At 35.2% G+C, this 26,027-nt stretch overlaps 1 protein-coding gene across 1 annotated transcript; it reads left to right on the top strand.

Moving 5' to 3' along the window:
- Nucleotides 1–130: 130 nt before the first annotated feature.
- Nucleotides 131–26,027, top strand: LOC111564932 (guanine nucleotide-binding protein subunit alpha-11-like). The gene is made up of 8 exons (XM_023264813.3): nt 131–386; nt 3,246–3,419; nt 8,649–8,833; nt 9,793–9,947; nt 13,907–14,035; nt 18,277–18,406; nt 19,696–19,849; nt 22,312–26,027. Exons 2-8 carry the CDS (start codon nt 3,269–3,271, stop codon nt 22,515–22,517), a joined length of 1,110 nt encoding a protein of 369 aa, XP_023120581.1. The 5' UTR covers nt 131–386; nt 3,246–3,268; the 3' UTR covers nt 22,518–26,027.

The following is a 26,027-nucleotide window of genomic DNA, read 5'->3' as shown; positions in this document are numbered from 1 at the left end:
TAAAGCTGACCCCAGTGCAAACTTTATGCTTTTATTTTCCAGACAGAAGCGCCTCACTTCCGGCGCGGCTGCGGTTTTTGCCGCTGTCTTGCCGCGGCGGCGCCCTGAGCGCATTCCAGATGCGGGGAGCTGTGAGCGGATCACGGACACATTCCTGAGTAGGCGGTGGACTTTCCCGAGCGGCAGGTTGGTTCGCGTGAGCTGGAAGTCTGCTTAAAGTGCGCCTCGGTGTGCGCTAATGACGCTGTTCATGCGCTCCGGAGACAGTAGCTGGTAGTGGCCCGCAGGTGTGGAGGAGGATCCGGGAACCGGAGCAGGAACATGGACCGAGCAGAGCAGCCAGAGGTACCTGCTGGTCCCCGGAGAGTCTGACAGCGAGATCGGAGGTGAGAACTGATTTCTGTTTCTGTCCTTTTGTGTCCACTCAGCAGCAGAGCTGTGCCAAACAGTGCGTAATTGTGCCAAAACAGTGCGTAATTGTGCCAAAACAGTGCGTAACTGTGCCAAAATATAACCAAACTTGATGTTTTTATGCAGGAGGAACAGATTTAAACGACAAATTCAACCCTTAAATTAAGTTCGACACATTTGGGACATACTACAAGAAAAAAAATCACAGTATCTCTTCCCAGATAAACAGCTGTTACTCAGGATTTCAAATTTATTGAGTATTTCACTGGGAAACACTAGTTTCACGCTTCACAATTAGGTTTGTGATTCATCCACAGTAATATTTTGTGAAAATTTCTGCTGTTGGGTATTTTTTTTGACACTTTGAGGCCTATACACACAGTCTGATGAGCAATTTGTGAGCGTTTCTTGCACTTTTTTCTTCACTATTAGCTCATTTTACACAATCATGAAAAAACGATATCCGGATAATAAACAGACTGCACTTTAATAGTCTTTTGTTAAAGTATTTCACTGGTGAAAACAAGTTTCATGTTTCAAAATGAGCTTTATGGTTCACTGCTTGTGAAATTACTGCAGCTTAGTTTTTAAATGTCGCTTTTAAACACTTTGAGTCCCACAAACACAGTCCATCTAGCAGTTTTTGAGCATTTCTTAGCCATTTTTACTCACTGTAGGCCCATTTTTCACAGTCAGATGGCACCTTAATATACTCTCCTTGAAGTATTTCACTGGTGAAAAAATAAAACAAAACAAAAACAGTTTTATGTTTCAAAATGAGGTTTGTGATTCACCTTTAGTTATATTTTGTGAAATTTCTGCTGTGGAGTGTTTAAATGTCAGTTTTGAATACTTTAAGGCCCACAAACACAGTTAAATTTGCAATTTTTGAGCATTTTTTTTTGCACATTTTTCCTCACCGTTGGCTCATTTTTCAGGTTTTACTTTGAAATGACATTTTATTGAAGTATTTCACTGGTTAAAAACAAGTTTCATGCTTCAAAATGAGATTGGCAATTCACATGCAGTAATATTTTGTGACATTTCTGCTGTTGAGTTTTTAAATGTCACTTTTCAGCGCTTTAATGCCCATAAATACAATCTGATGAGCAGTTTTAGACTCTTTCTTGAATATTTTTCCTTACTGTAAACCCATTTTTCACAGCCATGAAGAATCAGTATCTCTTCCCAGATAAATCACTGTTACTCAGGATTTTATTTTGAAATTGCATCTTATTGAAGTATTTCACTGAAAAAACTAGTTTCACTCTTCACATTTAGGTTTGCAACTGCTATTGAGTTTTTAAAAGTCACTTTGAGGTCCCAAAAACACAATTGGAAGGATGATTTTAGCCTCATTTTACACTTCAGAAATCCTGCAATTCTATGGAAACATTTAAAAGTTTAGCTTCCACTCGCTAAAAGTGACTGGATTATTTTTAACGCATCAAAATGACTTGAGTTCAATGTTTAAGGTTATATTTGAATAAATACATCCCATTTGTTTACGTTATATTGATAAAATTCATCCATAAACATGCTAATTACAGTCTAATTTCCAAATATAAATAAATATATTAGACATGATCAACACATGCAGCCTGAAAATCAGAAACAGTACTTTAATTCTGCCTGTAATGGAAATATCAAACCTGACTGCACTATAAACTGCAAACATTTCTTTGGTCTTAGTGTGCCTTCTACCACAAACTAATGTATATTTGCACATTATGACTGTTTGATCCAGATTAATGCAGGTGGAGACGAAGATATTTATTCATTGATCTGTTACAGACATGTGAGAATACCGTAACGGCCAAAAAAATAAAAATAATCACACAAAATTTTTAAGAAAGAAACCAAAAACCTTTAAAGAATGTCTGAAAATGAGCACGATGAAGTTTGGTACATGAACTTCTATCTGCTAACATGTCAGTCTATCTCATATCTTACTGCTTCCTATTTGTTATACATCTTTAGAAAACTCATATTTCTATTTCTCACTTTTCTTTCTACGTTTTTATGAAATTGTTTTATAGCTGTACTCATTTTTTACCCTTGTCACCCAGACCTTATATAATAAATAGTAATTTTTTTTGGCACAACACCGGAGCTTTTGGCACAAATTACTCACTTAATTAAACAAACTGAAGACTGTTGGCTGCATACTGAGCTGTAAAACTATGAAACACTGTTTAACCCTCCTGTTGTTCTCATTTACGGGCACCAAAAAATATTGTTTCCTTGTCTGAAAAAAATCCAAAGAAATCAGCAAAAAAAATTCCCCAAATTTATGAAAATTTGCAAAACCTTCAGGAAGAAAATGCCAATAATTCCTTAAAAGTTTCCCTTAAAATTTTTATTTTAAAAAAATCCCCGAAATTTGACAAGAAAATTCTTCCAAAAAAAAAGTCCTAAAAATATCTAGTGATTCCATATATATCAGTAAAACTTGTAATATTTTCTTTAAGAACATTCACAAAAATATCAACCAAAATCCAGCAAAATTCGCTGGATTTTGGTTGATTTTTTTTATGAATGTTCTTAAGAAACATTTTTAACATTTCTTTTTTTCCACCAAAAAATGTTCAAAAATTTCCCAAAAATGTTGAAAATGCGGACATCAGAAGTTTCACTGCGAAAATATATTTTTTTTCCACATTTTCAAACTTTAAAACAGGTCAATTTGACCCACAGGACGACATGAGGGTTAAAGTTAACACCTGATGTGTCAGAATAAATTCCAACAGGCCTACTATGAAGTAAATCCTAATCAGATAGATTCTCGGTGAGTTTCCTGTCGGTCCAGATCACAGCTGATTGTCCGTCTACAGTCTGATTCCAGAGTTTTTCAGCGATGGCCGGCTGCTGGCTGTGGTGTCGACGCACATGTGTGTGCTGCCTGTCGGAGGAGGACAAGACGACCATCAGCGTGCACAAAGAGATCGAGGACATCCTGAGGCGTGAGAGGAAGAAAAAGAGGCGGGAGATTAAAATCCTGCTGCTGGGTCAGTACCTGCACATCACACTGCTGCACAGGGAAGCTACGGAGCAAATAAAACCGATCAGATAGACATTAGGCGACACCTAAAATCTGACAAGACAGTAGCAGGAACACCTAGTATTCAGATGCAAACTGCCCGGCCTGTTTGGTGGCCTGCAGACAGCTTACAGAACTATGTGAAGCATGTGTCACCAGATGAGTATGTGAAGAATGGTCCAGAGTGGGATCGGTTTGACCTCAAAACTGCAGATCACAGACCTAAAGGCCTGTTTAACAGCTGGTTAGACTACTTGGCAGCGCTTTGCTCTTATTGTTTTGTCATTTCCTTCATTTATTCTGTCATTCCACCTCAATTTACCACATTTTTAAACAAGAAAAGCACTCAGAGAGCCCAGTACTCTGCTAAGGCTGTTCAGACGTATCATTTCCGACGGCTGAAATCTTGAAAAAAAAACGTGGCAGAAATCACAACAACATAGAATGTGTCCAATTAGTATAGATGTATCCACAAACTAAATGACCTGCGCTGAGCATAGGCGTGTGTTCTGCACGTGTACATTATGTAGGGGTACTGAATCACGTGACCTAAATATGTAGTGGGCGTCTGGAATTGATGGAACTCGGAAACACCCCCACAATTTAATCAGTTGTTCCTTGGATCATTTCCAATGAATAAATCCCGATTAGTCTGCAAAGGTGAGTAGAATCGTAATCATGTGATCGTCAGCAGGCAGCTGAGGTAGTGTTCATTTGTAGTCATAGCTACAGTGCCACTATCTTGCAATGATACAGAAATCTTTAACTAATCCGTGGATCCAGACTATGAGCTGCATCACTGACAAAATCTAATCAGGTGGTCCTTGAGTCATTTCTAATCTTTCCTGAAAATTTCATCCCAATCCATCAGTCCATTTTTGAGTAATGTTGCACACAGACAGACGGACAGACGGACAAATGTACGCTGATTGTCACATAAAAAAGTGCACACCTGATCATCTCATATTTACTAGATTTTTTCTCTGCATTTGTATGTTGTTACACATGTGTCATCAGTGACAGTTTTGATATTCAAAATTCTTAAAAAATGTCAATTTTTGCACTATTTTCTTCGTAGCAATCTGTGGAGCAATGTTTAAAGTGCTATAACTTGAGAAATAATGTAGTTAGAGTCCAGACATATTACAGTTTCATTGATATGTACACCTGGTCTTTAATGGTACAACCCTGCTGTGATGGACTAATACAATCCAGTTATATGATGGTGCAAATTTGGTCAAAAAATGTCAAAGTTTCTGTCTACTCCAATATTCCACCAGTGATTAAACCTTTATTTTTCATCCTAATAGTGTGTACTAGATTTCAAACATGCAAAAAAAATTCTAAAATCACAAAAAAGTAATAATTTAGATGTGGAAAAAGGAAACAAACAAACCAAAACTATGGAATAAGGTTGCAACTATGAATTTTTATTCATTGTTTAATAATCTATTGAATATTTCATGTTTTTGGTCCAAGACTGAAAGATATTTAAGTTACAACAAAGTAACGCAAAGAAAAAAGACAAGCTAATTTCCACTTTTTAAAAGATGGTACATTACTTAAACATTCAAAAATTCAGCAGTAGTGCAGCTGATTTGTTTCCTTTTGGCAACTAATCAGTTCCTTGCAGTGTTTTATTGTTTTATTGTGGAAAAACCCCGGTTGTAAATTCAGCTGAAACATTAGAGGAAGTGTTTCACAAAATAAATGTCACATAGTGACTCCACGTTCAGTCCGTTTTCAGTAGACTAAATACAGATGAGTTGTTTCAGGTTTGGAGAGGAAATCCTGCAACGATGCACAGCTCCAGTAAACAATAATATTGAATTATTGCTGTTCTTATTTCCTGTGTCGCTGCATGGAGTTATAGAAAATTACTGTCAGTCTGCGGGAACAGGACTGTCACACTGGAAAAAAATGACCCTCTCAAAACAAGAACTTGTACCTTGAAATAAGTCAAAAATCTGCCAATAGAACAAGTGAAAAATGGCTTGGTAAGATTTCTGGAAATAAGATATGATATTTAGAATCTTGAGATCTTAAAATTATCTGGGAAAACTTATTTTAAGCTCTATTTTACCAGGATTGTCAAGCTTAGGTGTCTTAAAATAAGCCGCACATGCTAAAAAAATAGCAGTTTTTCACTCAAAAACAGATTTTTGCTTTCATGTAATCTTCTAATTTGAGATGTATTAACCCTCCTGCTGTCCTCATTTACAGGCACCAAAATCATTTCCTTGTCTGAAAAAAATCCAAAAAAATCAGCAAAAAAATCCCCCAAATTTCTAAAAATTTGCAAAACATTTAGGAAGAAAATTCCAGTAATTCTTTAAAAATTTCCCTTAAAGGTTTTATTATTATTTTTTTTTAAATCCCCCAAATTTGGCAAGAAATTCTTGTAAATATTTTCAAAAATGAGTTAACATCTTCCAAAAAAAATCCTAAAAATATCTAACGTGATTCCATATATATCAGTAAAACTTCTAATATTTTCTTTAAGAACATTCACAAAAAAAAAAATCAACCAAAATGCAGTGGATTTCACTTAAACTTTTGTCTTGGTTCATTGTAGTTGTCAAATGAACATCCACAGGAATGCTAACATCTCAGGTATCGCAGCAGATAATCAACACTTTCCCTGTCAGTGGTTTTAATGTTGTGGCAGATCACTCAACTTTTTCCTCTTTTGTTTCATCTCCGGCAGAAGCATTTCCCCTCCGTTGACTCTGAAACTGAAGCGCTCAGACAGTCTCAGAGCTCCATCCAGTCGAACAGGATCTGTCAGTTTCTTTGTTCTTGTGCTACGGTTTACCGAATTGCCTTTAAGGGCTTCAAGCTTTTCATCTATATAACAACATAAGTAGCTGAGAAAGGATGCTGTAGCTTCCTGATCCTCTTCGCTAATCACTGAAAGGAATTATTTAGCAGCTCAGTGGAAACAGTTTATTCTGCTGACAGCCGTGGATGTACACTGCAAAAACTCAAAATCCTAGCAAGTCTATTTGTCTTATTTTTAGTCAAAATGTCTCATCCCACTTGATTTAAGATAAATTCATTTAACAAAAGACATTTCAGCAGATGGAGGGACTTGTTTAAAGACAATGCATCTTAAATATCTTGTTAAGTCAAACAATCTTGAAATTATCTTGTTTTGAGTTGAATTTTACAAGAAATTTCGAAATAAGTTTAACCCTTGTGTCGTCCTGTGGGGTAAAATTGACCCATTTTAAATTTTGAAAATGTGGGAAAAATATATTTTCACAGTGAAACTTCTGATGTCCACATTTTCAACATTTTTTGGAAATCTTTGAACATTTTTTGGTGGAAAAAAAGAAATGTTAAAAATGTTTCTTAAGGACATTCACAAATAAATCAACCAAAACCCAACGAATTTCACTGGATTTTGGTTGATTTTTATGTGAATGTTCTTCAGAAAATATTAAAAGTTTTACTGATATATATGGAATCACTTTAGATATTTTTAGGATTTTTTTTGGAAGATTTTTACTCATTTTTTGAAAATATTTACAAGAATTTTCTTGCCAAATTTGGGGGAATTTTTTTTTAAAAATAAAACTTTTAAGGGAAACTTTTAAAGAATTATTGGAATTTTCTTCCTGAAGGTTTTGCAAATTTTCAGAAATTTGGGGAATATTTTTGCTGATTTTTTGGATTTTTTTCAGACAAGGAAACAATATTTTTTGGTGCCCATAAATGAAGACAACAGGAGGGTTAATACATCTCAAATTAGGAGGTTACATGAAAGCAAAAATCAATTTTTGAGTGAAATCCTGCAATTTTTTTTTAGCATATGTGGCTCATTTTAAGACACCTAAGCTTGACAATCCTGGTAAAATACAGCTTAAAATAAGTTTTCCCAGCTAATTTTAAGATCTCAATATTCAAAATATCATATCTTATTTCAAGAAATCTTACCAAGCCATTTTCACTTGTTCTGTTGGCAGCTTTTTTCATTTATTTCAAGGTAAAAGTTCCTTGAAATAAGTTTTTTTTCTTGTTTTGAGAGGAGCATTTTTCCCAGTGTAGGCGTTTGGTTTTTGGGTCATCCATCCTGTTAAGTTCATTTCTCAGGAACAGTAATGATGTTCCTTGGTCACTTTGACCCGGGGCATGTTTAATTATCAAAAAAATCCCAATAAACATTTTTTCTGTCTCATTATTAGCTCCATTAGTAACCATTTCAATCAATATTTAGTGCAGTGGTGTTATTTACGTCTCACAGATCGAGGTTCAATGAGGATTATTCAGTCATTTTTCATTAAAATGCACGTTAAAACTTTATCTCATGCACATTGGAAAGGCCTACATATAAAATACAGTAGTTTTACATGAAATTGATTTTTTTTTTTTTTTTTTAATTTACATTTTGAATTTTTTTCTTTTTATGGAGTGATGTTGATGTGATGAACAGAAGAAGTGTCTTGTGTTAATTACAAGACACTTCTGTTCAGGGTGGGTTTGCAAATACATGACAAGAGCCATTTTAATTTAATATGTTGTGAACACTTACTAAGCCAAGCAGAAGTTTCATACCGAAAAAAAGACTTAACAATTTTCTAAAGATTTTTTCACTTTACAATGGGTCAGTTTGACCCACAACATAACAGGAGGGTTCATCCCATTCTGGAAAACACTTGGAGGGAATTTCCTTCAATTTGGCACCAACACCAGCTAGGACTCAAGGAAGAAGAGATTAGATTTTGGTGGTTAAAATCAAAAGTCACCATGACCCAGAAAACACATTTTTGGCCACAGCTCAAGACCACACAAATGTCCACTAGAATAAAATGAGCAGATGACACCTTCCTTCCCAAAGGTCACTGTGGGACAAATAGACTTGGTAAGATTTTGAGTTTTTGCAGTGCGATTACCTGGTCCTTGTGTCGGACAAACGTAGACCGACCGTCACATAACTGTGCCACATTCCATGGTGGAGTAATTATAATTAAAGTAAAATAAGAAAACAGTAAGACTTAATAATGCTAATGATTCTGAAGTAGTAAAACAGTCGTTTTTTGTCACTTTTCTGTTTTATAAACCTCTAATTCAGTTCACTTAACTCAACTTTCTTGTCTTTGGACTGGAAGAAACCCAAATAGAAGAAGGGTGGACATGAACAACGAAAGGAGAAAAACTGACTGATACTTTATTATTTCTCCCCTTGGTTTCTCAGGAACCGGCGAGAGCGGGAAAACCACCTTCATCCGACAGATGAGGATCATCCACGGCAAAGGTTTCTCCCCGGAGGAGAGGATGACCTTCGCCAAATGCATCTTCCAGAACATCTTCACTGCCATCAAGGCCCTGACAGGAGCCATGAGGATGCTCAGGATCCCCTATTCCAATGCCGAGAACGAGGTAGACGCACAAATCCACCAGCAGAACCTCACCTGATCACACATGACACTCATTCATGAACAGATCAGATTTGTGGGATTACAGTCAAACCCAGCAGAGACAGAGCTCTATAAATATCTGAACCATCTTTCACCATCAACACACACAGGATGAATCTTTGAGCCAAGCAAAACAAAAAATACCCAATAAAAGCTGTAAGGATGGTACATAATGTTGGATATAATGAGCACACTAATATGTTGTTTGCTAAAGCAAATACTTTGAAATGTATTGATTTAGTTAAATTTAACTGCAAACTGACTGTTGACTGTGCAAAGCAAAGAACAAGTTACCTCCTGATAACAGATGTCAACCGTTGAGAAGCAACACTGGAAACTAGGAATTAAGAGGAAATTTTAAAAGCTGTTTAGCTCCTAGCAGCATGAAGAGAAGAATCAGTTTAACTTACTGAATGGTCTGCATGATCATCTCAAAATGAGCAGTAAAAAAAATGTCAAAAAGTCCTTTATCTTTGTCCTTTTGTATAAATGTAGATGGATAAATTGGTGTACATTTATTTTAAAAGATGTTCACGTTTATTATTGTTGTTATTGTTGTTATTATTTGGAAATGGTATTTTGAAGAATCATGAAGAATAGATTTACAATCATTTGTGTAAAGAGAAGTTTTGACTTCTTTGATCGAAAGTTATTTATTGTTGTTTTCTTTCTTTTTTTGAAATGTTCAAAATAAACTTTCAAAAATGAATTTAAAAAAAGTTAAATTTCATCCTACTTCGTTTTCGGACATTATTTTAGGTTTTGGATTAGATTCGGTCGTTTTGTTCTTGTGGCATGTCTGAAATAAATAAATTTTAAAAAGCCACATAGAGGAGGACTAATCACACAGAGAACTTTCTTCTATTTTAACTTTTTAATAATTGTAGCAATAAACTCTCACCGTCTCTCGCTGCCCTGCAGGTCTACGCCAACTGGCTGCAGGACGTGAACACAGTGCAGGTCACTCAGCTGGATCGAGGATACGTCGACGCCATCCGCCGCCTCTGGGCCGATTCGGGGATCCGGGTGTGTTATAGCCGCCGCTGCGAGTACCAGCTGCTGGACTCCACAGAGTAGTGAGTACCGCCGCTTCACCACACCTTCATCAGACTCTGTCACATGATTAAACATCACAACGCAGGAATCAATGTGTAAATCTAAAAAAATTTATCTAATTAATTACAGGCTTTGTAATTAATTAATCACAATTAATCACATTGTCAAAAAGTAATATTTGACACAATAAGTAATTATTTTCAATTCAAATAAATTTTGGTTGACAGTTGAATCAATGAACAGACATATACGTGTTTATAATTTAAAATTTATAAAATTAATACAATTTTAAAATGGGACATATAGAAAAAAAAGCGATTTGGATGATTTAAAGCCTGGATTTAGTTTGTTTTTTTCCACTGTATGGCACATAACAAAAGCATACGAAGTTCAAGGAGCTTCAAAAAATTGAAAATCCACAGATTCATTCTGTTTTCATAGTCTCTGGGTCGATAAATGGTGTCATTTTGATGGTTGTTTTCATTTTTTATTTATAAACAAAAACATTTTTTCGTAAACTAAACGTTTCTAATTAAGTTATTAAAAGGCAGATATTTTTGTGGTTTAACTTATTACTCCGTCGAAGCTCCGCCTCTTTGGCAGAGTAAAAACTTAAACCACAAAAATGTTAGTTTCATTTCTATTTATCTGCATTTTTCATCTGTCTGCTACATTCACATATTACTGCAAACTCATATGCAGTTATAGTGATTATATTCAACATTTTATGACTTTTTGTAAACTAAAGCACTTTCAGTGTCTTCTAAAGTGGTCTATTATGGGATGGCTACACTGTTAGCAGGACTGTCATAGCTAACGTTAGCTCTGGTGCTAACAGCAACATGTTTTACATTGAGGTGATCAGAAAACTCGTTGTTGCACAATTTGCAAACAACCTTTTATCCAAGCTGCCATCAGGAAGATTTTTAAAAGAAAACTTTCCTCCCAACAAGCTCAATGTGTTCTCACCTTCCTTCTCTGTTCACCAAACCTCCTTCCACGTTGACATCACTCCTGTGTATCTTCTTCACTGCAGACCATAGACCGTATGCTGCAGACAGACTTTAGGTTCATTAGCGCCACCTACTGGGCTGGAGTGTTTATCAGTGTTACCGGTGTGCCACAAATAAGGGAACTGAGAAAGGTGTGATTAAATGCATTAATTTATTTAACGCATTATTTTTGTTGTAATTAATTAATCGAAACTAACGCGTTAAAGTCCCAGCCCTACTAAATATCCATGAAAAAAAGAAGGAAATGCACCTTAAAAAGCAGAAATGTTTTATATTTACTTAGTGACTCCACAGAATATAACAGAATCCACTTATTTCCTCACTTGTTGGTGCCTATAAAGCTGTTTAAAAAGTTTTCTCCTTTTAGTGATTTTCAATTACTGTCAATTTTATCTGAATTTTTGACAAGAATTTACCCCCAAAAAGACTCTTTCATGTCAAAGTGAAAATAGATTTCAACACAGTAATGTCAATATTGTCAATTTGGTTCAAGCAAATGATTTAGGTGAGACATTTCGAATAAAGTGAGTACAGTAGTACAGATATGGATTTCTCACATGGCTTTCAAAGTTGCCAACAGGTACACTGCGGATATTTTAGAATATTGTGTGACTGTCAGAATGATGTTTCACTTAGGTTTTTAAACTTTTAGCCTTGTGTTAATCTGACCTTAACCAGCATTCAGGTTTTTTGTCTTCATCTGAGTTGTCAGAAAGGGAAAAACTCCACTGCCAAAGCTTCCCTGACTACCATTTACACAACACAAGACAAACATCTCTTCACCGGTTAGGGTCTTATTTCTCGTACACGAAGCGGATGGATGAAGGAGTGAGGAGGACTCTGGTCATCAACTGTCCAGCTCATTTCTGGTCCTCAGGCCCGCTGGATCGCAGATGTTTTCTGCCTCACACATTTGTTAACGCAAGATAATAAAAAGAAAACTCCTTTGTTGAAATTGATGTGTTTGACGGAGAACATTCCTAAACTTGCATCGTATTTTGTCCTTTAGCTTGAAGTAGTGAATAAGTGGCTGGCTTTACAGACAATAAAAAAAACGTTGTTTGGATGTTTTCAAGTTCTAAAGTAAGGAATGCATTTTGTAGTAATCACACAAGTCATGGGAAAATGTTAATTTGTCACGTGTAGTTTTCTTTCAGGCATATGGGTTCTGTAACGCATCTTGAGACAATCTAAACTGTAATTGGTGCTATATAAATAAAATTGAATTGAACTGAAAAATCCACAGATTATTTCAGTTTTTACTGTTCCTGGTTCTGATAAATGATGCAGTTTTGAAAACTTTTTTTAAAAAGATGCCTTTCACACCCCAGTTTTTTGGGGGGGCATCACTGGGTGAAATTTCCACATAAACCTCAAAAGAGTTCTTAATTCAAGTGGTCTGAGGAAAAAATAGGCTTCTGCAAATCCCCTGCACAGAAATGAGTCCTGTTCAAACCATGAGTTAATGAAGGAGTGTACACTGGAAAAAATGCTCCTCTCAAAACAAGAATAAAAAAAACTTATTTCAAGGAACTTTTACCTTGAAATAAGTGAAAAAAATCTGCCAAAAGAACAAGTGAAAAAAGTCTTGGTAAGATTTCTTGAAATAAGATATGATTATTAGAATACTGAGATCTTAAAATTAGCTGGGAAAACTTATTTTAAGCTCTATTTTACCAGGATTGTCAAGCTTAGGTGTCTTAAAACAAGCCGGACATGCTAAAAATTCATTTACAGGCACCAAAAATATTGTTTCCTTGTCTGAAAAAAATCCAAAAATTCAGCCAAAAAATTCCCCAAATTTCTGAAAATTTGCAAAACCTTCAGGAAGAAAATTCCAATAATTCCTTAAAAGTTTCCCTTAAAAGTTTTATTTTTAAAAATGCCCCAAATTTGGCAAGAAAATTCTTGTAAATATTTTCAAAAATGAGTAAAAATCTTCCAAAAAAATCCTAAAAATATCTAAAGTGATTCCATATATATCAGTAAAACTTCTGATATTTTCTTTAAGAACATTCACAAAAAAAATCTACCAAAATCCAGCGAATTTCGCTTGATTTTGGTTGATTTTTAAGTGAATGTTCTTAAGAAACATTTTTAACATTTCTTTTTTTCCACCAAAAAATGTTCAAAGATTTCCCAAAAATGTTGAAAATGTGGACATCAGAAGTTTCACTGTGAAAATAGATTTTTTTCCCACATTTTCAAACTTTAAAACGAGTTAATTTTGACCCGCAGGACGACACGAGGGTTAAACTTATTTGGGTTTTCTTGTAAAATTCAACTCAAAACAAGATAATTTCAAGATTGTTTGACTTAACAAGATATTTAAGATGCATTGTCTTAAAACAAGTCCCTCCATCTGCTGTAATGTCTCTTGTTAGGTGAATTTATCCTAAATCGAGTGGGATGAGACATTTTGACTAAAAATAAGACAAATAGACTTGTTAAGATTTAGAGTTTTTGCAGTGTATGAGGAAATAAAGCAACTAAAATGATCAAAATCCTTATAAGTCACAGCAGAAAGTTACCCTCTGGCTGTATTTTTTGTGTTTTTAATCAAGCTGAGCAGATTTCAGTAGGTGTGAGCCTCAGAGTGTCTCAGATGTCACAGAACAAAGCCTCGACCTGCTCCTCTTTTCTCTCCTTTCTATCTCCGTTCTGTTGTGTTTACTCGGCAGCTTGATCGCAGCGCTGCGATAAGAGACAGCCGGTCAACGTTAGCTAATGACGGCTTGTATCAACACCAGGCTGACTTCTGCACACAGTGTGGCCTCGTCCTTCTGCCCTCGTCTAGTTTTAATCACAGTTTGTTTTTTTATCATCGCTTATTCATCACACATCTTCAGTTTGTTCTCCTCGGTCCAGGCTGGTTGTAAAGCAAACAGAGGCAATATGTTTTACTGGAGGTTTCCTGGAGCGTCAGAAGCAGACTTTATCATAGTAAAACTTTCTCTGTTTTGCAGCTACATGAATAACCTGGATCGGATCTCTGCTCAGGACTACATCCCCACAGAACAGGACGTGCTGCGGGTTCGATTCCCCACCACGGGCATCCACGACTACTCCTTCACCATCAAGACCATCACGCTAAGGTGGCTCATCCTTAAATTTCCAGCCTCTTGCAGGGACAAAATCCAATACCGACACTATTCACTGCGCCGGGAAAACAAATACTATTGACTGTGGTGGCGGCCTTTGTCCTGTCACACCTGTTTAGACGCAGCAGGATCAGATTTCTGGTTGAATCAGTGCAGAGCTCCTGCTGGGAGGAGAGGTGACGCTCTGTGGGTTTTATCCTGAACATGTGGACGAGGCTCAGACTGCAGACAGAGATCCAAAGTTCACTTATATAAGAGGGATGCTGTGTTCCCAAATGAAACGACACCTGCTTTTAAAACAACCAGGAGAGAAGAAAGAATAAATCTAAACCATCAAATGGCAAAATAAAGCATCTGATAATTATTTAGCAATGAATGCCCCATCCAAATTAATATATTTCTAGTTTTTTATTCAAAAAGGAGGGAAATATTTGCACGCTGATCATGTTTTTTCTTAACCCTGCTGTTGTCCTCATTTACAGTCACCAAAAATATTGTTTCCTTGTCAGAAAATAAATTTTAAAAAATTCTGCCAAAATATTCCCCAAATTTCTGAATATTTGCAAAACCTTCAGGAAGAAAATTCCAAAAAGTTTCCCTTAAAAGTTTTATTTTTAAAAAAATCCCTCAAATTTGACAAGAAAATTCTTGTAAATATTTTCAAAAAATGAGTAAAAATCTTCCAAAAAAAATCCTAAAAATATCTAAAATGATTCCATATATATCAGTAAACCTTCTAATATTTTGTTTAAGAACATTCACAAAAAATCTAACAAAATCCAGTGAAATTCGTTGGATTTTGGTAGGTTTTTTTTGTGAATGTTGTTAAGAAACATTTTTAACATTTCTTTTTTCCACCAAAAAATTTTCAAAAATTTCCCAAAAATGTTGAAAATGTGGACATCAGAAGTTTCACTGTGAAAGTTTATTTTTTTCCCACATTTACAAACTTTAAAACGAGTCAATTTTGACCTGCAGGACGACATGAGGGTTAATTCCCATTGAGTTTTAGAGACAGTGAAAGAGGTTTTTATGAGAGTTTCACTTTAGAAAAGTGACGTGTTGCATCTATGGGAGACTTTGCACCAATCATCCTCTATGAAAACCATGTAAATAGAACCGAATTTCTTTATTGCCATGGCAATATATATAACAAACAACATATGTATAACAAAAAATATTCTGCAATCCTGTCAGTGCATTTATACAGTCAGACATTTTAAAAAGTACAATAAGTAATGTGCAAATATGTGTATACACTACCGTTCAAAAGTTTGGGGTCACCCAGACAATTCCATGTTTTCTATGAAAACTCCCACTTTTATCCATGTGCTAACATAACTGCACAAGGGTTTTCTAATCATCAATGAGCCTTTCAACACCATTAGCTAACACAATGTAGCATTAGAACACAGGAGTGATGGTTGCTGGAAATGTTCCTCTGTACCTCTATGGAGATATTCCATTAAAAATCAGTTGTTTCCAGCTAGAATAGTCATTTACCACATTAACAATGTCTACACTGGATTTATCATTCATTTAATGTTATCTTCATTGGGAAAAAAAGCTTTTCTTTCAAAAATAAGGACTTTTCTAATTGAGCGCAAACTTTTGAACTGTAGTGTACATTTTGATACCAGGTACTGTGTAATCGTGTATAATCATACATAATATAATCATGTATACATATACATATATATATAACATCTGGTAGGAAAAAAATGGAATGTACAAGTACATTATGTGTGTCAATATCACATCACACATGTAGGAAGCATTTTGACTTTTATTTTTGATGTTTTGGGCTCTCCAGCTCACCAAATTTCACAAATGATTGTATAAATGAAGTTTTTAGTATTGTGTCTTGCATACAGCTCAAAGAACACACACTAAAATAAACATAACATAAAACATAAGCAGTGAAAACCAATTCCATTTCATTAATTAGCATCTGAGCTGTGTCTTCGCTAATTTGGACTAAAGGCGGCTTTCAAATCTATCAAACATATTAAAAAATGTAGTTAAAAGGTTGAGTTAAAAAACAGAGTTATTCTTTTGTCTTATGTATTCTTCCATCTCAGTCATTCGGGACCTTCTCTGATTTGCTTTAAACTTTTTTTAAAATCATAAATCCTTGATATTTAAAATGGTATCTGTGAAATTTTAGCTTAATACGAACATTTAAAAATCTATCTTGGAAAATTTTACATATATTAAACCAAAATTTTACAGATATGTTTATTTATGTCTATAGTTTATGATAAAGATTTTTCAGGCAAATCGGAGACGGTCGAGTAGAAATGTAATGATTTGAGATGGAATGACCCAGATATTTAATGCCACTAAAATTTTGTAAAACATTGATTCATTATTTTATTTGTTAAACAATGAAAGGTTTCAAGTCATAGGTTCATATTTACTTAGTGTTCTAAACACAAAGGCATGACATAGAGCTTATTTTAATGCAAACTGTCTTGTTTATACAATCTCAGGTGGCAAAATAATTAACCCTCGTGTCGTTCTGTCCAGTTTGAAAATGTAGAAAAAAATATATATTTTCACAGTGAAACTTCTGATGTTCACATTTTCAACATTTTTGGGAAATCTTTGAACATTTTTGATGGAAAAAAAGAAATGTTAAAAATGTTTCTTAAGGACATTCACAAATAAATCAACCAAAACCCAACGAATTTCACTGGATTTTGGTTGATTTTTATGTGAATGTTCTTCAGAAAATATTAGAAGTTTTACTGATATATATGGAATCACTTTAGATATTTTTAGGATTTTTTGGAAGACTTTTACTCATTTTTTGAAAATATTTACAAGAATTTTCTTGCCCAATTTGGGGGATTTTTTTAAAAAATAAAACTTTAAAGGGAAACTTTTAAGGAATTATTGGAATTTTCTTCCTGAAGGTTTTGCAAATTTTCAGAAATTTGGGGGATTTTTTTGCTGAATTTTTGGATTTTTTTCACACAAGGAGACCATATTTTTTGGTGCCTGTAAATGAGGACAACAGGAGGGTTAATAATGCTATAGGCTCATAATATTAATGTTTATTATTATAATAGGTCAAGTTCCATTATTTATAATGCTGTGGGTCTCAGCTACATTATCATATTAGTTAGGTTATTCTTTCTATGTAATAACACTGTAGATTCTCAGTTTTAATATGTTTCAGAATCAGATGACATAAAAGTAGTATTTTATATCACTTTGTAGGATTTTAATCTTCATATGTAAACTCGTCAGGTAGAATCACAGCAAAAATACCACTACAAGGTCTTAACCACAAATATCTAAACCGTGTCGGTCGATAAAAGCCAATCATATTCTTTATTAAATTTAATGTGCTGTATGAAAAATAGTAACTTAAATGGCTTGTACAGTTGGAATAAGTTAATTCTAATCAGGTTTAGATACTACAGTGCAATAATTTCTATGTTTTTGTGAATAATTACCTGCTAAGGACTTCAGAGAAACAGTAAAAAGCGAGTTTACCGTCACATTGAGTCTTTACATTTGATTGGTGAACATTGTTGTCTTTTATTCCACTGTTTCAGTCACGTTGTCTGTCATTTCTGTTCCTAATAGTGTTTTAACTCTCAAATGGTGCCATGCAGTGGTTTAAAAAAGCACCACAGTTTCATCCCTTTGCTTCTGTACTCTTTTCTTAAAATTTGAAACCTTAGTCTATGACAAGATTGAAGATTTTCTTTGTAAAACCAGAGAAATTAAAGTAAAAAGTTACTAAATAGTCAGTTTCCAGGCTTTTGAGGCTTTTTAACCAGACTTAAAGACATCAAAATTAATATCCATAAACCAAACCCCCCCCCCCCAAAAACTATGACAAAAAGCTTTGAAATTCAGTTTTGATTTGAGTGTGTTTCCTCCTATACCAAATGAATCCTGTAGAAATCATATAACTGCCACAGTCACAACGTATAAACAGTGTGCAAGTCCTTTACTGTTCATCCAACTTGGCTGTTAACAAGCTTCAATCAAATGTAAAGTAAAACACCAGATATTGTGTGTAAATTCTCACACATTTCTTCTCTATGTGGTTTCTTAAACTGTAAACGCATTACAATCCCCAGCTGTTGGGATCATCTTTAAAGGGGAATGTCATCCTAAATTGTTCCAGATTGATACCACGGGGATGAAAATGTTTACTTTGAGGAATAATTGAAGTTCTTTTCTAACTTTTGCCTCCCTCCTCTGGTCTCTGGCAGGATTGTGGACGTCGGCGGTCAGAAGTCGGAGCGTCGGAAATGGATCCACTGCTTTGAAAACGTCACGTCGCTCATCTTCCTGGCTTCGCTCAGCGAGTACGACCAGGTTCTAGAGGAGAGAGAGACCATCGTAAGAACCCTAATGTCATTAAAGAGTCTTCTTAGTCTGATGCTGCAGGAGGTGGACAAAATAATAGCAACATAGTTTACTATCTGGTCTAGGCTCCTTTTACAATTCAAAGGCTTTTATTAATAGTCATATTAAACAAGTTATCAGTGCATTGCCTTGATTAACATGTTTACAGAATACATTTATTCAGATTCACTCATGACTCAAATGCACTCAGACGTAGGTAGATCAGAGGTGCATTTAATTTCATTATTATGAATTCTATACTTGTCTCCTCTATGCTCTGTGTAAACACTGACTGCAGTTCAGCCGAGAAATCCTGAAACTTGAATTATGTGGCTGTTAATCACAGCTTAGCCATTAACAGTTTCTTAGTTGTGTGAGGAGCACCTGTTTTTGTTTTTACTCATGCAAACAGTTTATTTTTGGTCATATTTTTAAATAAAACACGTAGAGTAAACAGATTTTAATGGAACATGATTTAATCTTTAAGGAACTAACACATGATTAGTTCAAGGACTACTGGAGGTTAAAAGTCTGATGATTCTGATTTTACAGTTTCAGGCTGTGATAAATGGCATGTTTGGATGATTTTTTTTAATTTTAAGAGTTTTAGGGTTCACAAATGTTGTTGTTTTAGTGTTGTTAGATGTTTTATTTTGTATTTATTTCTGTTGTACTGTAATGTTCTCTATGTAAGCATGTTATTGCCACATCTGTTCTGTGAGCTACATGTTGTAAAGCTGCTCTTTTGCTTCAGTTTCATGAATTAATCAGATGTTTTGAATGTAAAATCCAAATATGTTGGAGTACAACCACTGAAACTTACTGGAAAAGTATAAAACAGCATAAATCTCTGTCTGTCTTTGTATTTGTATGTCTAACTGTGTTCCTACATTGTCTGTCATGTCATGGTTCTACCAGCAGGTTTCAGTCTTGTACCAGAAAGCTTCTCTGTTCTCTCTCCTCTCTCCTTCTTCCTCTTCTTCCTCCCACTAAGCTGTTTATCTCTCTCAGACACTTTTAGCTCAGCAGCACATTCATTAACCTCCACTGTGGTCTGTGAGCTCCAGACCTCCTGAAAACTTCCCTCCCGACTGCTTCCAAAACTCCTCGCCGCCTTTTAACCGAAACCTAAACTTTCCTTTCTTCATGTCCAAATCATTTCTTTTAAAAACTCATTCCTGCAGCTCTTTTATCTACAATAAAATCTCCTCTTCTGATTTGGAGCTGAAGCTCAGAGAGCTTCTGCTTCCAGGAATAACATCCGACTCTTGTTTGTTCCTCAGAACCGAATGCAGGAGAGTCTGGCTCTGTTCTTCACCACCATCCATTCCCCCTGGTTCCGCAACACCTCCATCATCCTCTTCCTCAACAAGACTGACATCCTGGCTGACAAGATCCAAACCTCCGACCTGCAGAAATACTTCCCCAGTTTCACAGGTTAGCTCCTTTTAATGTGTTCATTTAGAGAAAACTTACACTGAGCAAATGTTTGATGATCCAAATTAGTGGTGAAACATTTAGCTGATTAAAAAAAAAGAGCTGTTACGATGTTACTCGTTCTGTTGTCTAACAGCAGAAATAGAAAATCTGTGAATGAGAACATCTTCGTTGGGCTTTTGAGGAGCCTGCTGAAAAAAACAACCAAAAATCCACTGAATTTCAGTGGATTTTGGTTGATTTTTATGTGAATGTTCTTAAAGAAAATATCAGAAGTTTTACTGATATATATGTAATCACTTTAGATATTTTTAGGATTTTTTTTGAAGATTTTTACAAATTTTCAGAAAATATTTACAAGAATTTTCATCCAAATTTGGGGGATTTTTTTAAAATAAAACTTTTAAGGGAAACTTTGAAGGAATTATTGGAATTTTCTTCCTGAAGGTTTTGTAAATTTTCAGAAATTTGGGGAATTTTTTTGCTGATTTTTGGGGGTTTTTTTCAGACATGGAAACAATATATTTGGTACCTGTAAATGAGGACAACAGGAGGGTTAAATCACCCACTTTTACAGACCTGCTTTTATGTGAAGTGTGCCCTGTTTATTTTATATGTTCTCTCTTGCTTTATTTTAGTCTTAGCAGCCTAGTTCTTTGGTGTGACATCGCCTTTAATTCTCTAATTTTTAGATTTTTTCTTTCTAACTTACAATCTTCAGCCTAGTTGCTTTGTTTGATATGCGTGCTACAAGAATGCTGTTCTTACGGGGGCTATATAAATGAAGTATTATTATTATTATTATAAAAATAACTAATTAAATTTAAATTTCTTTGATTATTTATTTTTGCAAAATCACCATGTATAACGTTTCCCGAAGTCCCCCCAGATGTTACCAAAGCTTGACAAAAAGCTAATTTTACATACTGTAGATATTTCACTACTTAATTTTTTCTACTAGTTTCCATGCTTGCCTCCTCTATGCTTTGTGTAAACACTGCCTGCAGTTCAACTGAAAAGTCTCGAAATTTTTGCCACATGACTGTTTGTTGCAGCTGAGTCTGACATAGCTTCTGAACTGTGCAAAGGAGTGCAGAATTTTTAGTCTTTTAAAGAATCTAGTTAGTGTAAAGGGTTTATTTCTGCCCAATTTTTAAATGATAGAATTGTAGAATGAACACATTTTGAAAAAGAATATCACAATTTTAGGCTTATATTTAGATAATATTACTGACAGAAAGGCTTGTCACAGAGAAGTAGTCTAAGAGCTGTTGGAAAGTTGAAAATAAGACATTTTTTTTCTGTTTTTACAGTTTCTGTCTCTGATAAATGGTGTAATTTTGACGATTTTTAAAAAATAACATGGCTTTCAAACCCCGCTGGCAGATCGTGTGGTTCAGAGGGTTAAATATCTTTGTCAGTTCAACAAAACAGCCTCAGATGTGTCACTAAGAGGCGCTGAGACTTTTTGATGGACATTTATATTACGTCTGACACTAAACAGCTTCAACAATGAATTAAAGGAATTATGAACTTAATTAATCGTGAATAATTATTAGTTGTGCCTCTTATTTGGACAGCCGGCTCCTGCTGTCTTTTTGTAATAATGTTTTGATGCTTCTCATCCTGCAAACTGGATATTTTCACTGCTTCAGCGACGTCCTGATGGCTTGACGGCGGTAGTTATCAAGTAATAACTAGGTAGCAATTATTGTAATAGAAAACATTCTAAAAAAAAACGACTGTCATCATGTTTTCATTCAATTTGCACTTGTGAGCTGCAGCTGCTGTTTATCCAGTTAAATAACATCAGCTGGGAAATTATAAAGGAGCAGTTTATTCAACATGATGAGACTGCTTCATGCAGGATTATTAAAGTAAGTGCACAAATCCTGAATGTTCAATTTGCTGCTTTAACCCTCCTGTTGTCCTGCAGATCAAATTGACCCGTTTAGAGTTTGAAAATGTGGGAAAAAATATATTTTCACAGTGAAAACTTCCACATTTTCAACATTTTTGGGAAACATTTTTTGGTGGAAAAAAAGAAATGTTAAAAAAATGTTTCTTAAGAACATTCAGAAAAAAATCTACCAAAATCCAGCAAATTTCATTGGATTTTGGTAGATTTTTTTTGTGAATGTTCTTAAAGAAAATATTTGAGCTTTTACTGATAAATATGTAATGATTTTAGATATTTTTAGGGGGGGGTTTTGGAAGATTTTTAGTCATTTTTAAAAAATATTTAAAAATTTTTTTTTAAATTTTTTTTTTTTCAGACGAAGGAACAATAATTTTTCCTACCCATAAATGAAGACAACAGGAGGGTTAAGTCTCTAAAGTCACTTAGAATGATTTTTTAAGCCTGATGATTAAAAATAACATTTCCTGGTCACTATTGGTCATTTTATTCAACTGAAACTCATGTTTTGGTGTTTTTTTTGTCCACTTCCATCTCCTAACAGGTAAGAGGCAGGACCCCGAGGACGCCAAAAACTACATTCGAAAGTTGTACGAGCTGCAGGCCATAAATCACGAAAAAAGAGAGGAGTCGAAAACTTTATATCCGCACTTCACCTGTGCCACCGACACCAGCAACATCCGACGAGTTTTCCAAGACATCAAAGACACGGTGCTGCTCAAGTCGCTCAGGGACTACGGAGTCATCTGAACTTTCACTGAGTATTTTAAAAGACAGCGGAGGAAAACTGTGCTCTTTGTCTCCGTCTGGACTGTTTATTTGTATGAGTCGAGGCTTGGATTAAGGCCAACATGTGACAATCAGACCAGCAGCCCTTTTTTAATACTTCTGTCCTCCTCCTCCTCCTCATCTTTTAATGAAGATGAAAAAACAGTTTCTTTTCCTCTCGCCTCTACCACCACCTCTGCTCTTCAAAGCATGGGGATGTTTAGGGAGTAATCACCCTCATTTCTCCCCCCTCCTCCTCCACCACATTCTGATCATTTTGCTTTTTCTGGATGTACAGGTGTTTGGGACACACAGTGACCGAAGTGCTCCGTAATTGAGGCTCGCAGAGATGCTATGAAGCGCTGGAGTAATGACTTTTACAAGTGGAGACAAGGGTCACATATCGGAGCTTCACCGCCAGTCACACGGGTTTAAAATGCTTCAGGTGTTTCCATTCAGGAGCTCAGAAACACTGTCTGTGACAACAACCAATGACAGCAACCAGAGGGAAGAATGTGGGGATCAAAACTGACATTAAGAAACAATGCAAATTGTATCCAACATTACAAAAGAAAAACTGTGCAAAAACTTCAATGCAAAAATGCATCTTAAAAAAGCATTTCCTATTTCAGTGACAGAAGCTTTGGACAAATATTGACCGGACTGTCAATAATGAATACTGTTTAAGGAGGTTATCCTTCACATTGTGAATTTATTGGCACCACAGAAATCCTACCCAGGAATTTACAGCCCCAATTCCATCCAAATCTGACCATATACAGCACCTAACCTTTGTTCTAAGCCTGCAGTGCACTGGAAAAAATGCCCCTCTCAAAACAAGAAAAAAAAATTATTTCAAGGAACTTTTACCTTGAAATAAGTGAAAAAATCTGCAAATAGAACAAGTGAAAAATGGCTTGGTGAGATTTCTTGAAATAAGTTATGATATTTAGAATCTTGAGATCTTAAAATTAGCTGGGAAAACTTATGTTAAGCTCTATTTTACCAGGATTGTCAAGCTTAGGTGTCTTAAAATAAGCCAGACATGCAAAAAAAAAAGCAGTTTTTCACAGAAAAATAGATTTTTGCTTTCATGTAACCTCCTAATTTGAGATGTATTAAACTTGTTGTGAGTTTTCTTGTAAAATTCAACTCAAAACAAGATCATTTCAAGATTATTTGATTTAACAAGATATTTAAGATGCATTGTCTTAAAACAAGCCCCTCCATCTGCTGAAATGTCTCTTGTTAAGTGAATTTCTCTTAAATCAAGTGGGATGAGACATTTTGACTAAAAATAAGACAAATGGACTTGGTAAGATTTAGAGTTTTTGCAGTGTGATTGAAGCCTGTGGATTAACTTACTATGCACAATGCAACAACACAAAATACAGAAAGGCTCATTCAACAGCATGCATTTAAAAAAAATTCCTCTTGTTTTTTGTTTAAAGCCAAAGCAGCTATTATAAGTTGGAAAATGTAATATAAGAGTAAAAACTACTCCTGAATCCGTCGCTGTCAACATGCCAGACTCCCCATTGATTCCAGTTATCTCACTCCATCATATTATCTGCATTCAGCTCATCTGTTCTGCACCAAATCTCTCCGTTAACGTGCAGAAAATCTGTGCAGCTGCCACTTGTTTGAGACATGCAACTCCCCGCATTACATGTTAGGGGGAAAAATACAGGCTTTGTGTTCAGAAACTGGAGAGAACACAACAGGAGAGTGGATCTCTGTTGAAGTTGGAAATTGTTGCACAGTTGGTGAGACACAATCAGAATGAACCGACGATAGGAATTTAAGCTCATTTTTCTCCACTTATTAACTTATTTTTCCTCTCTAACTAATGAAATGTCAACTTTTTAGTCAAACGTAAATTAAAGATCATAATTTATCAGGAGGATGCGTCTGTTTTAGACTCTGAATCCTGAGCTCTGCTGTTTTTATGATGTTTAACAAGTCTGCCTTATTAATATGATGTCCAGAGTTTGTTTCTGCTTCCCGCAAGTGTCGAAAAAATGAGTTAAAGACTAAAAATAAGACAAATAGACTTGGTAGGATTTTGAGTTTTTGTAGTGTTTAAGTAATAATACTCACCAAAAATGAATGTATTCTGGGATGTAAACAGGGATGTAAACAAGTTCAATTTGTTGCTTCCGGTTGTTTGTAGGAGTTTTTCCTTTGAGTTTATTAAAATTGAAAACCTGCAGCATCAAACAGCAGCAGGATCAGTGGAACAACAGCGCCGGTAACTTCATTTAAACTGTCTTCATCTCAGACATCTCCATCAGGAACATGAAGCTCCATCACTGCTGCCGGGATATTTTTTTATTCTACTGTTGGTAAAGTTGTTGTTAAATTATCATCACACATAACAGAATTTTCAGTGTTTAGGAAATCAGAAATACACAAAGCTATGAGTCATTTTGGTCACATTGATACGCCTGCTGGTAGTTCAGTTCCAGTGTTTTATTTATTAGTGCATTTTCATGAACTATGCATCACTTGATATCTCCGTTCCTGTGGCGTCTTAATGTAGCTGTGAGGAACATGAACAGAAAACCGACCGATGTCTGAATGAATTTAACAGATTAATAAACCAGTAAAGTTACGGAACTCATGTCTGATAAGGGTTTAAAACTGTCTGATTTCAGGGGCTGCAGGATTTATTTAACTCTAAATCATGCAAAAATAAGTCAGAAAGAAAAACAATCAACCTTAAATTGTGTGTGATATGTCCCCTATAAATGTTTAGTTTCATAAATACAACTAATCACTGTAGCTATCTTTCTTTTTTAAACTCTAAAAGTTCAGTTCCTGTAAAGCAGTACAGCCAACAGGAAGTACTTGAAGATCTGTCTTTATTTATTATTCCCATCAGCTAAATACCATAAATAAGTGAAGATAAATACCATATATTCGATAGCAGCTTTAAAAGGTCACACGTCAAAAAAAGGGAGAGTTGTTTTCCTGTGAGGAAACGACTCTAAATTAAAGATGGTGGAGGAACATTTTAAAAAAACTCAACAGATGATGTGCTCTGCTGAGTAAAGGGTAAAGGATATTAAAGTGAGGCGGCAGTGAGAACTGGGAAGGAGTTTTATCATACTGAACCAAAGTTCTGCCCCCTTGTGAGTCCTTCTGACTGGAAGACGTCTTTGAAATGAACTCCTCTTGACATGGTTCCATTAACTCTACATCAACTGCTGCGTTCAATGTGGTAGCTTTAGTTTTAAACCCTTCAGACACAAACGTGTAGTTTTACTGATGACTACTACTTCTGATTGATTTGTAACTGCTGTATTTTTAATTATTTTTGACCAACTGCACATAAACTGCGACTGTGGAGAGTTTGTTTTCTAGTGAGCTGCTGTTCTTCACTGGGAAACCTCCTGTCCAGCAGTGACAGTGAGTTATTCTGTGTAGACTTGGGTGGAGGAAACACTTTTGTTTTTTCTAGTTAATATTAAAAGCAAACTTTTGAACACA

This window comes from Amphiprion ocellaris, chromosome 2, assembly GCF_022539595.1.
Source record: "Amphiprion ocellaris isolate individual 3 ecotype Okinawa chromosome 2, ASM2253959v1, whole genome shotgun sequence".
Lineage (NCBI taxonomy): Eukaryota > Metazoa > Chordata > Actinopteri > Pomacentridae > Amphiprion > Amphiprion ocellaris.
The sequence above is the reverse complement of the archived record's forward strand: the minus strand, read 5'-3'. Positions and strand labels throughout refer to the sequence as shown.

Excerpts from the sequence above, each read along its gene's own strand:
- LOC111564932 (XM_023264813.3), top strand. The coding sequence starts at position 3,269 with ATGGCCGGCTGCTGGCTGTGGTGTCGACGCACATGTGTGTGCTGCCTG. Across the intron at positions 9,948-13,906 it reads CTGCTGGACTCCACAGAGTA|CTACATGAATAACCTGGATC; the intron begins GTGAGTACCGCC and ends TCTGTTTTGCAG. Across the intron at positions 18,407-19,695 it reads TAGAGGAGAGAGAGACCATC|AACCGAATGCAGGAGAGTCT; the intron begins GTAAGAACCCTA and ends TTTGTTCCTCAG.